General features: G+C 44.7%; 1 protein-coding gene across 4 annotated transcripts in view; it reads right to left on the minus strand.

Moving 5' to 3' along the window:
• SLC6A16 (solute carrier family 6 member 16) overlaps nucleotides 1–12,630 on the minus strand; it is a 45,737-nt gene continuing 33,107 nt past the window's right edge. For 3 of the 4 annotated variants that reach the window (XM_034946175.4, XM_063600492.1, XM_063600490.1), the window contains 5 exons: nucleotides 4,601–4,787; nucleotides 4,061–4,262; nucleotides 3,456–3,615; nucleotides 840–1,002; nucleotides 1–627 (listed from right to left, as the gene is read on the minus strand). In XM_034946175.4, the coding sequence (XP_034802066.1) occupies nucleotides 358–627; nucleotides 840–1,002; nucleotides 3,456–3,615; nucleotides 4,061–4,262; nucleotides 4,601–4,787 (982 nt within the window). In that variant the 3' untranslated portion in view covers nucleotides 1–357. The remainder of the gene's footprint in view (nucleotides 628–839; nucleotides 1,003–3,455; nucleotides 3,616–4,060; nucleotides 4,263–4,600; nucleotides 4,788–12,630) is intronic. The other variant, XM_063600491.1, reaches the window with a different exon arrangement.

Genomic DNA, 12,630 nt, shown 5'->3' on the forward strand with positions numbered 1-12,630 from the left:
TTAGAGTTCCAGTAGACTGATTTATTGACCAACAGCATTGCTCCTCCAGCTCCATTCCAGGAGACAGGCACCCCAGAAGTAGCAGGACTGGTAGACATCACTAGTATTGTATATGCGTTGTGCATGTATGTGTGTTGAGGAAGAGGATGGGGAAAACAATGATGGTGGTCACCAGTAAGATGGGACCCAGGAAGGGACTGCAAGTCCAGGCCCCATGAACCCCCCCAAAGAATGCCCCTCCTCTTGGAAATAAAAGTGGTTCTGGATCCAGGGAGATCAACAGTTGCAAGCTGATATTAAGAGTTGCCTATTGGATCTGTTCTAAGGGGTATGTTATGTGAAGCCAAATTAATGAAGTTAGGAAGTCACATTACAAGTTGATGGGTACTTTGTTTCATCAACTTGTAGAATTTCTTCCTTTTGAACCTCTTTACTGGGTGTTAGCTGGTGACTTAGTGGTAGGGATGTGGAGGCTGTCATAGGCCCGTCTCCGCTCTTGGGCCTGAAGGGAATCCTATGTATGCGGCAGTATACAAAGTATGCAGGGATGGGGAGGATGACAATGGCAAAAAGGGTGATCATCAAGAGCAGTGCCCATGGTGGGTATGGTCGAAGCACCTCTTTTGACTGTGGAGAGATGGGAAAAGGGTTCAGAATATCAAAATCCCCAAGAGAAGAGGAAGAGTTGTGGAGGGGAAGGATGGGTGGGGAACCAAAGCAGAAAACCCATGAGTCTTCGGGCAGTAAGAGAATGAGATGACTGGGTTCTTTCACCCAGAGTGAATTGAAAGGTCTGGCCCCCACTCCCAAAGGGGTTCTGGGTCCTGGGGGAGGCTCACAGTGCTTGAGTCCCAGGACATGTAGGTGATCGGCTTCATACAAAGATGAACCATCGTGGTCACAAAGATGATTAGCAGCACAACTGGACACAGATGGGGCCACAGCCAACCAAAGACGGGAGAGATGGGGTGGCCCAACAGGATCGTCAGGTCTGCAAGGAACCTGGAGAAGGGCCACCAGAGTGTGGGATGCCCAGTTAGGCCTCACCACCTTGGAGGCAGGGCCAGCCCAAACTTGGCATCTTTCAAACATTCTATTGTATCTCTAATCTCATTTCATCTCAAGTCTTGTCTTCTCTCATCTTCCCCCTAGTCAGTCTGTCTTCTATCCTAACCCAAGAAACTTTTCCAAACACCCCTCTCCTGCTCAAGAACTTTCCATGGGTATCCAATGGCCTCAGGAGAAAGGCCAAGTCTCTTTCATTCATCCCATAAATATGAGAATGTCTATGATGTGCCAGGAACTCTTCTAAGTGCTGGATATCCAGCAGTGAACAACACAGATAAAAGAAAGTGGCATTTGGCCCTTGGTGAACTTATCTAGTTTATTTCAGCCACCTATCCAGTCTCCTTTAGTACATATTCTCAATCTCAATAAATATACAAGTGGGGTCTTTTGGTCTAGGGTGCCCATCACCCTATCTCCACCTATTCATCTGTCCAGGCTCTGCTCAAGCATCCTCTTCTCTAGGCCACCTTCCCTAACTCTCCAGTCTTCCTTAACTAACCATCTATGCCCCCGGAGTTTCCCTGGCTACCTCTACTATAGACTTACCACCGGGTACTGGGATTTTCTGCTTATATACATCTTTCTCTTTGGACTCTGAGCTCTTTGAGAAGAGTATCTCAATGTAAGTCATTCATATCCCAGTACCACAAGGCTTTCCTGACACAAAGTCTCAAGAAAATGTTTGTTGGGTGAGTTAATAAATGAGTTCATAAGTGAGCAAACTGACTCCAAGAACCACTATCAGATGAAAATGCTGAGGCTTTCACCCCTGAATTATACCAGGAACTCTTCTAAGTGCTGGATATCCAGCACTGAACACAGATAAAAGAAAGTGGCATTTGGCCCTTGGGAAACTTATCTAGTTTATTTCAGCCAACTATCCAGTCTCCTTTAGTACATGTTCTTAATCTCAATAAATATACAATTGGGGTCTTTTGGTCTAGGGTGCCCATCACCCTATCTCCACCTATTCATCTGTCCAGGCTCTGCTCAAGCATCCCCTCCTCTAGGCCACCTTCCCTAACTCTCCAGTCTTCCTTAACTAACCATCTGTGCCCCCGGAGTTGCCCTGGCTACCTCTGCTATAGACTTACATTCCACAGTTATATCTTCCAGGTCTCACTCCCAGATTATCTTGTTCTCTTTCCCAGGTAGCTCTACCTTCCAGAATCAGACCACTTCTCTTAATCCACAACTCTTCTACTTTTGACCAAGCCATTCTTAGCTCTCACTTGAAATATTACATAGCTTTCACCAGGCGGGGTGGCTTACGCTTGTAATCCTAGCACTTTGGGAGGCTGAGGCAGGTGATCACAAGGTCAAGAGTTTGAGACCAGCCCGGCCAACATGGTGAAACCCCGTCTCTACTAAGAATACAAAAATTAGCCGGGCGTGGTGGTGCATGCCTGTAATCCCAGCTACTCAGAAGGCTGAGGGAGGAGAATTGCTTCAACCCGGGAGGCGGAGGTTGCAGTGTGCTGAGATCGCACCACTGCACTCCAGCCTGGGCAACAGAGCAAGACTCCATCTCAAAAAGAAAAAAAAAAAAAGAAATATTACATAGCTTCCAACTCTTATCCTGGCTTCACTCTTGACTCTTCCTGGTCTGTTCTCCAGACAGCAGCCATAGATACCTTTTTAAAAAACAAATCTAATAATGGCACTCCCACCTGAAAATGTCATTCTCCTACTCAAAACCCTCCAATGCTTCATCTGCCATTCTGCATACAAAGCTGAGTCCTATCGTGGCTTACAAAACCCTTTGACTTGGCCACCATCACTTCTCTAGCCCCATCTCCTAATATCTTCTATTCCAGCCTCTCTGACTTCCTTGTTTCTCAAAAACTCTAGGCATTATGCTTCCTCTGGCCTTGGTAATTTCTGTTTCCCTGCAGGGAGCACTTTCCTCAAAATCTTGTCATGACTCCCTCCCTCCTATCATTCAGGAGTCTGCTCACATGTCACCTTATCGGAAGGGCCCTCCCTAAAGTCGTATGTGACTTGGTGCCCACACACACTCCCACTATGGGCCATCTGACCTCACCCTTTGATTCTTCCTATCGCCTGTATTTATTTTCAACGTTTTTATTCTTTATTTGCTAATTTGGTTATTGTCTCTCTAGACCACTAAAATGTAAGCTTTCTGAGAACAGGAATACTTCTTTTATTCAATGCCCCTATCCCTGATGACTAAAATAGTGCCTGTCACATATTCAGCACCCAAAATATATGTGAAAATGGATGAATGAATAAAAAGATTTCCCAGAAGACTCTGAAATTAAGGGTCCCTATGTCACACTAGGTGGGTTGACAGTAGAGGCAACAAGAAAGGGGTCACCCTTCCCTATAGTCCCATGCTTTGTGAGAACCTGGGCTTAGGACATCACCTCCTGGCCCCATAGGCCCAGGATACAGCCATGGTTTCAAATACGACAATGACGATGATGGGGAAGACTATCCAGTAGTCACTCAGCAGTCTGATGAAGTAGCTGCCTGAAGGTTGAGTGAAGAAGAGGCCGCACACGAACATGAGCAAAAAGACTCCCACTGGAGAAAACATGAGATCTGGATCAAGGTTAGAAGTCAGGGCTGGGTGACAAGGGCTAAGTAGAGGTCATAGACCAGGGCTGGTGGCAGACCCAGTGGTACCCGGGCAAGGTGGCTTACATCTGTAATCCGAGCATTTTGGGAAGCCGAAGTGGGCAGATTCCTTAAGCGCAGGAGTCTGAGACCAGCCAGGCAACATGGCGAAAGCCCGTCTCTACAAAAGCTACAAAACTTAGCCGAGCGTGGTGATGCACGCCTATGGTCCCAACTACTGGGGAGGCTGAGGTGGGAGGATCCCTTGAACCCAGGAGGCAGAAGTTGCAGCAAGCCGAGATCACACCACTGCACTCCAGCCTGGGCTACAGGGACCCTGTCCCAAAAAAAGAGTCCCAGTGGTGTCAGGGGATCAGGGTCATTGTTAGGAGTAGGGCCTAGGTCAGAGTACCTATGAGCAGCTTTGTATGTTTCCTGAAGAAAGAGAAGGTGTCCTGGAGTGGAGTAATGATGCCCTGCATAATCCCTATTGCGCTGCTCAGCCCCATGGCCAGCAACATCAGGAAGAAGATAAAAGACCAGAAGACAGACGGAGGAAGGAAGGACATGGCTTCAACAAAGGACAGGAATGCAAACTTTGGGCCCTCGCTAGCCTGCAAAGAGAACAAAGAAGTGTGAAAGTGTCATTGAACTAAACAATAACAAAAAAATATAGACAAGTATACATTCTATCTTCCCTGGAAAACTCCTGAAAATCCCTGGATCACTGAGAAAATCAGATGTCCAAGCTAACCCCCTGACATGGAAAATCAATCCACCTAGCATTATCCATGGAAGGCCATTCCGCAAACTATAGTACTTTGTATTACTGAGAGCCACAGATGATTCTGGTGCTTCCAGGATTTTTGCTGGTGCTAATAAAAGCTAAAATTTCTGTTGTGCTAAAGGCTTTCAGGAACTCTAGGCTCCCCCCTCAGCTATGTTTACTGACCTTAAGAAACTGAGTCTCTATGTTGCACTCAGTCACCTCGCGGAGAACCATGCTTTTGATGTGCTGGGGAAGGCCACTGAGCCAGGCATTGTAGATGGAGGTTGGGTTGTAAAGCAGGTTGACAGGGGGCTTGGCGTCAGGAGGCAGTTTCCCTAGGTTTATCAGCTTTAAAAGTATTTCAGCATTCCTGGGGATAGAGGGTTGAATCAAATCGAACCATTTGGCCCAGTAGGAGATAGTCTCCTTTTCCCTTATCTTCAAGATAAAAAAGGCTATCACTGGCTTAGCATTACTGATCTGGGTAAGATAGAGCCTGGGATGAATCCTAGAAGGCACCCGCCTTCAGGGACGTGAATTCGTTTGCGTGATCCTGGAGAATTTATGACCATGGGAGAGCCTAGGAGAAGCATTTTCTACAGTCTTCTTGGGGACTCTGTGGTCTCTGCTCTAGTGATGGGGTTTCTTATTCACTGTCTACCTTCCCTCTCCACTGAGACTAACGGGTAAAAGCCAACTTTCTAAAGTTCCTATTACAGCATGTCCGGGAGCACACAGACTATGATCATAATGTTCCCATGGAGTCGTGCTGTGTGACAGCAACTGCTGGTTCGACTTTTTGATGTGAGCCCTGCTGACCATTTTGGCCTCATATGTCCCTATGGCCCTCTTCACATTCCATGTTCTGGCCAGATTAACTACTTACCGTGTCAGGGCCCATCATACCCCCTCACACACAATACCAACTCCACCCCCACCACCATTCTTCACTTGGCTAACTCCTACAAATCCTTAAAAATTCAGCTCATTGATCGAGACCATCCTGGCCAACATGGTGAAACCCCGTCTCTACTAAAAATACAAAAATCAGCTGGGCATGGTGGCACGTGCCTGTAGTCCCTGCTATTCGGGAGGCTGAGGCAGGAGAATTGCTTGAACCTGGGAGGCAGAGGTTGCAGTGAGCCAAGATCGCGCCACTGCCCTCCAGCCTGGGCGACAGCGAGACTCCATCTCAAAAAAAAGAAAAAATTCAGCTCATTGCTCTGTAAGAACTGCAATGGACAGCTTGCCAAGGTTCACTGATAAAAGCAAAAGGCAAGCAAGTAGAGTTTGATCACATTTTAGAAAATAAAATACTATATGCTATTCCAGTAATAAGCTAGAGATTTGAACCAATTTTCTCATTGGAAATAATTTAAAAGGCTGGAAGATATTTTTAAATCTTCTAACAAAATAAAAATGTTGACAAGATAATAAGGAATTATCAGGCAAACGTTGAAGTACAGGCAAAGCAGTGGAGAAAGGGGACTTCCAAAGATACTTTGTCCCAAAGATGTATGCCAAATACAACAAACTGGACCTGCAGTTTCCAATTTTATGACTTTTCAGATACAAAAAGGGGCCATGGAGGCCAGATATAAAACACCAGAGCCTGCCCAAAATAAGGATCAGAATAGAAGTTCCCCCCTTAAATCTGACACTTCAAAGGGCTACACCTTCACAATAAAAATGAAGCAGAAGCTTGCTCCTGGCCCTTCTACACAACTGGGAATGCAAGGAAAGCTGTTTCAGAAATGATCTACAGATTTGATGTAATCCAATTAACACCACAGCAGGATTTTTATTTTCTTTTTCTTTTTGAGATGGAGCCTCGCTCTGTCGCCCAGGCTGGAGTGCATTGGTGCGATCTCCACTCACTGCAACCTCCGCCTCCCAAGAATTCGAGCGATTCTCCTGCCTCAGCCTCCCAAGTAGCTGGGACAGGCGTGCGCCACCATGCCCAGCTAATTTTTGTATTTTTAGTAGAGACAGGGTTTCATCATGTTGGCCAGGCTGGTCTCAAACTCCGGACCTCAGGTGATCTGCCCGCCTCGGCCTCCCCAAGTGCTGGGATTACAGGCATGAGCCACCACACTCAGTCTGGGAAGGTAATTCTAAAATTTTCTTGGAGAACAAAGATCTACAATAGTCAAAACAATTTTGGAAAAAAAATAGCACAGTTGGAGAACTCATACAATTTGATTTTAAGGTTTACTATAATACCTTAGTAATCAAAGCAGGGAGGTATTGGTTTAAAAAAAATAGACATGTTAACTAATGATACTGAGTAGAGCCCAGAAACATATTGTGGACAACTAATTGTCAACGAAGATACCAGGAGAAAAATCTTTGCAACCTTGGCCAGGCGCAGTGGCTCATGCCTGTAATCCCAGCACTTTTGGAGGCTGAGGCAGGCAGATCACTTGAGGTCAGGAATTCGAGACCAGCCTGGCCAACATGGTGAAACCCCGTCTCTACTAAAAATACAAAAATTAGCCAAGCGTGGTGGCGGGCGCCTGTAGTCCCAGCTACTTGGGAGACTGAGACGGGAGAATCACTTGAGCCTGGGAAGCAGAGGCTGCGGTGAGCCAAGATCGTGCCACTGCACTCCAGCCTGGGCAACAGAGTGAGACCCTATCTCAAAAAATATATATATATTTGCAACTTTGAGGTAAACAGAACTGTCTTAGGATGTAAAAAGCTCAAAACATGAAAGAAAATTGATAAATTGGGCATCATCAAAATTATGTCTTTTCATCAAAAGGCTTCATTAACGAAAGACAAACCCCAGAATGAGATATAATATCCACAATATGTACAACTGACAAAGAACTTGCATTTAGGATATATAAAGAATGCTTACAACTCAATAATTTCACCGCCCAAAAAAAACCCTGATTTTTAAAATGGGCAGTAGACTTGAAAAGATACTTTACAAGACAAGCTCTGTAAAAGGCCAATAAGCACTTTCCAAGGTAGCCAACATTAGTAGTCCTGAGAAACAGGCAAATTAAAATCACAATGGCGTACCACACCACACATCTGCCAGAATGGTTAAAATTAAAAAGCCTGATGTCATCAAGTATTGACAAGGATGTGGGACAACCAGAACTCTCATACCATACTAGTAAGAATGGAAAACTGATTTAAAACCACTTTGGAAACAGTTCCACAAATTCTTATGAAATTAAACATACTGTTACCACATAACCCAGTGACCCAATGATCCTTCTCTTAGGTGTTTATCCAAGATAAATGAAAACATATGTCCATACAAGGACTTGTACATGAACTCTCAAAGCAGCTCTACTTGAGACAGCCCTAAACTGGAAACAACTCAGATGCCTATGAGTAGGAGAATGGATAAAGAAATTGTGGTATAATCATAAAATGGAATAATACTTAGGAATAAAAAGGAAAGAACCTCCAATACATCCAGTATCATAGATGAATACTAAAAACATGCTAAGTGAAAGAAGTCAGATATAAGAATGCATATAGTATGATTCTACTTACTCTGAAGAAAAAAAAAGACAAATCTAATCCATGATGATAGAAAACAGATTGGTGATTAATTGGGGCCAGGAGTGAGAGGAACATAGGTAGAAAATATGAGAGTTTCTAAGACCTAGATGATATAGTAAAAAGGTCTAACAAATGAGATGACATGGCCAGTGAGTCAGAGACAATATGTGAACAAACAATGGCTGAGAATTTTTGGAACTAATGAAAAAAGTAATCCATAGATGCAAGAAGCCAAAAGAATCCCAAGCAAAATAAAAAGAATTCCCCATTAGATATATTACAGTGAAGGTGTAGAGAAACAATGTTAAAAGGTACCTGTGCATTGGCAAATAATTTATGAATTAAAAGTCCTTAAAAGCACTTGCAACAACAAAAATTGACAGACAAGTGGGATCCAATTAAACTGAAGAGCTTCTGCACAGCAAAAGAAACTCAACATGAAGGAGAGAAAATATTTGCAAACTATGCATCCAACAATAGTCTAATATCCAGAATCTATGAGAAACTTAAGTAATTTGATAAGCAAAAAATAAATAACCCCATTTAAAAAATGGGCAAAGGACATGAACAGATACTTCTCAAAAGAAGATATACATGCAGCCAACAAATATATGAAAAAATGCTCACTGGTGTGTTTCTCGCCACACCAATCAGAATGGCTATTAAAAAGACAAAAAATAACAGATGTTGGTGAGGCTGCAGAGGAAAGGGAATGCTTACACACTGTTGCTGGGAATGTAAATTAGTTCAGCCACTGTGGGAAGCAGTTTGGAGATTTCTCAAATAACTTAAAAGGGAACTACCATTCAACCCAGCAATCGCATTACAGGGTCTATATACCCAAAGGAAAATAAATCGTTCTACCAAAAAGATACATGTACTCATATGTTTATCACAGTACTATTCACAATAGCAAAGACATGAAATCAAGCTAGATGCCCGTCAATGGTAGACTGGATAAATAAAATGTGATACATATATACTGTGGAATACTATGCTGCCATGAAAAAGAACAAAATCATGTCCTTTGCAGCAACATGGATGCAGCTGGAGGCTATTATCCTAAGTGAATTAACATAGGAATAGAAAACCGGCCGGGTGTGGTGGCTCACGCCTGTAATCCCAGCATTTGGGAGGCAGAGGCAGGCAGATCACGAGGTCAGGAGATCAAGACCATCCGGCTAACACAGTGAAACCCCGTCTCTACTAAAAATACTAAAAAATTAGCCGGGCATGGTGGTGGGCACCTGTAGTCCCAGCTACTCGGGAGGCTGAAGCAGGAGAATCATTTGAACCCAGGAGGCAGAGGTTGCAGTGAGCCGAGATCACGCCACTGCACTCCAGCCTGGGCAACAGAGCGAGACTCCATCTCAAAAAAGAAAGAAAGAAAAAAAAGAAAGAAAAGAAAAGAAAGAGAGAAAGAAAGAAAGAAAGAAAAAGAAAGAAAGAAAATCAAATACCACATATTGTCACTTATAAATGGGAGCTAAACATTGAGTGCACATGGACATAAAGATGGCAGCAATAGACACTGAAGACTACTAGAAGGAGGAAGAACGGAGGGGAATGAGGATTCAAAAACTACCTATTGGGTACTATGCTCACTAGCTGGGTGATGGGATAATTCATACCCTAAACTTCAGCAACACACAATTTACCCATGTCACAAACCTGCAGATGTACCCTCTGAAACTAAAAAAAAAAAGTTGAAAAGGTAAGAAAGGTTGTTTGTGAAAAAGACAAATTACCTTCAAACTGACAACTGAATTCTCAACAGCCATAAAGAAAGCTGGGGGCCGGGCACGGTGGCTCATGCCTGTAATCCTAGCACTTTGGGAGGCCAAGGTGGGCGGATCACAAGGTCAGGAGATTGAGAACATTCTGGCTAACATGGTGAAACCCCGTCTCTACTAAAAATACAAAAAATTAGCCAGGCGTGGTGGCGGGCGCCTGTAGTCCCAGCTACTCAGGAGGCTGAGGCACAAGAATTGCTTGAACCTGGGAGGCGGAGGTTGCAGTGAGCCAAAAGCCTGGGTGACAGAGGGAGGCTTGGTGTAAAAAAAAAAAAAAAAAAAAAAAGAAAGAAAGAAAGAAAGAGAAAGCTGAAAGATAGTAGGCTATCTTCAATGTGCTAGGAAAAAAAAAAAAAAAGCACTGCCAAGCTAGCAATCTATATCCAGATACAACAGATTTCAAAACACAGTGAAAGATATTTTCAGAAAAGAAAAGTAGGGAATTGGCCACTAGCAGACTATCACTAAAGAATAATTTAGGCTGGGCATGGTGGCTCACGCCTGTAATCCCAGCACTTTGGGAGGCCAAGGCAGGTGGATCACCTGAGGTCAGGAGTTCAAGACCAGCCTGGCCAACATGGTGAAACCCCGTCTCTACTAAAAATATAAAAACTAGCTGGGCGTGGTGGTGGGTACCTGTAATCCCAGCTACTTGGGAAGCTGAGGCAGGAAACTGCAGTGAGCTGACACAGTGCCGCTGCACTCTAGCCTCAGCGACAGAGTGAGACTCTGTCTCAAAAAAAAAAAAAAAAAAAGAGAGTAATTTAAAGGATATTCAAGTAGAAGGAAATCCCTCATGGAAGGGCCAGGATGCAAGATAGAATAAAGATCAAAGAAAGCAATAAATAGGAAGTAGTACATCTAATTGAACATTAACTATATAATAAAACAATAATATCTTTGCATTTTAGCAAAATAATATGAAATAAAAATACATGAGGTGCATGCTTGTAATCCCAGCTACTCGAGGGGCTGAGGCAGGAGAATCACTTGAACCCAGGAGGCAAAGGTTGCAGTGAGCTGAGATTGCACCACTGCTCTCCAGCCTGGGTGACAAAGTAAGACTCCGTCTCAAAACAAAACAAAACAAAACAAAACAAAAACATGATATAACATTCAAATGTAAGTTAGGAATGCATGTAAATGGATATAAAGAGTTTTGGAGCCCTTATCTTGAGAGACAGTGAAGTACTGATTACCTTTAGACATCGATAAATTAAGAATGCATATTGTGAATTCTGGGGAAATCACTAAATCACTGAAAGAACAGAAAACAGAGTGGATAACTTCCAGACTAGTGGAGGAAAAAAAAATGGAATGATAAATAACTACTAAGTCAATCCAAAAGAAGGCAAGAAAAGAGAAAAAACAAAATACAGACCAGGAGAAACAAATAGCAAAGTAAGATGGGAGACAGAGCCAATTATTTCCTATCATGATGGCAGAGAAAGGGATCCAGCCTCCCTTTCTCTATAAAGAGCAACAATTTGGCAACTATCCTTGAACAAAAATTACTCTGGGCCGGGTGCGGTGGCTCATGCCTGTAATCCCAGCACTTTGGGAGGTTGAGGTGGGAGGATCACTTGAGGTCAGGAGTTCGAGACCAGCCTGGCCAACCTGGGGAAACCCCCGTCTCTACAAAAAATACAAAAATTAGCTGGGCATGGTGGCGCGTTCCTGTAATCCCAGCTACTTGGGAGGCTGAGACAGGAGAATTGCTTGATTCTGGGAGGCGGAGGTTGCGTGAGCCGAGATCAGGCCACTGCACTCCAGCCTGGAAGTCAGTGAGACTCCGTCTGAAAAATAAATAAATAAATAAAATAAAATAAAAATTACTCTGGAAGAATTGAGAAGTCGGCTTCAGCTGACTTTTAGTGGGAGAAAGAACCCTAGAAAAACCCACACAGAAAGGATGGAAAGAACAATTCCATTTTGCCCACATCACCCCATCCCCCGAGCCAGCACTGCTCAGCATGGAGAGGGAATTCCCTGGCTCGCATAACCCTCTTTCAGGGATAATGAGAGCAGGCTGTACCATCAGCTTCCCCAGTGTTTTGGGACACTGCCCAACCAGCTTCAGTTTCACTCCATTCACATTTCCGTGGGGACTGGCATTGCCGAGACATACGGAGATAATGGGGAACCAAGAAGTGGGACAGGCTGTCAGTATCAGCCATGCTGGTGGGAGCCACAGCGCCCCCTAGTGGCCTGCTCAACACGGGACTCTAGCAGACTTCTGTACTGAGGACCTCAACAGCACTCCTGGCCACTGTGCAGCTCCCCACAGTTTTCACCACCAAGAACACCTTGGTGTTACCAATGGCTGATGCCAGCACCATTTTCTGCAGAGGAACCAAGCAGCTTTCACAACTGAGGAAACCAACTGCCAGCACTGCAGCAGCAAAAGCCCTGTAGTTTTTTCCATCTTCACAGTCTCCAGGTGCCTGGCCCTCTAATTTCTCCTTCCTCTGTCCCTGAAACCACCTAAGCTGTTCAATACCATGGTCACCCAGACCAGACCCAGGGACTCACCCCAGTGGCCATCGCATTCTCTGGGTGCCTAAGCCAATACCCCTCCTCTATGGAGTCACCCCAGCTGCTGCCTCTACAAGTGCTCTGAGCCAAGGACCCAGCACAGCTACCATGCATGTGCCTGCACACAGCCATGCCTCCCCATCCCCAGGTTCTAACTCCAGCATCACGTTTGCACCCTCAGCTAGGCCCCGCGGCTGCATGTGCACACACGCCTCCAGCTCAGCCCTGCAACTGCCCACGTACATGCAGATGGCCTGACCTCTGTGGCCAGACTGCAGCAGGCCCCTGCAGTTAGGCACAAGCTGTCAGCCCCCACTGCCACATGCATGCCCTTAGTCAACCCCAGCCCCTGCCTCTGAC

This window comes from Pan paniscus, chromosome 20 (assembly GCF_029289425.2).
Source record: "Pan paniscus chromosome 20, NHGRI_mPanPan1-v2.0_pri, whole genome shotgun sequence".
In the NCBI taxonomy this organism is placed as follows: domain Eukaryota; kingdom Metazoa; phylum Chordata; class Mammalia; order Primates; family Hominidae; genus Pan; species Pan paniscus.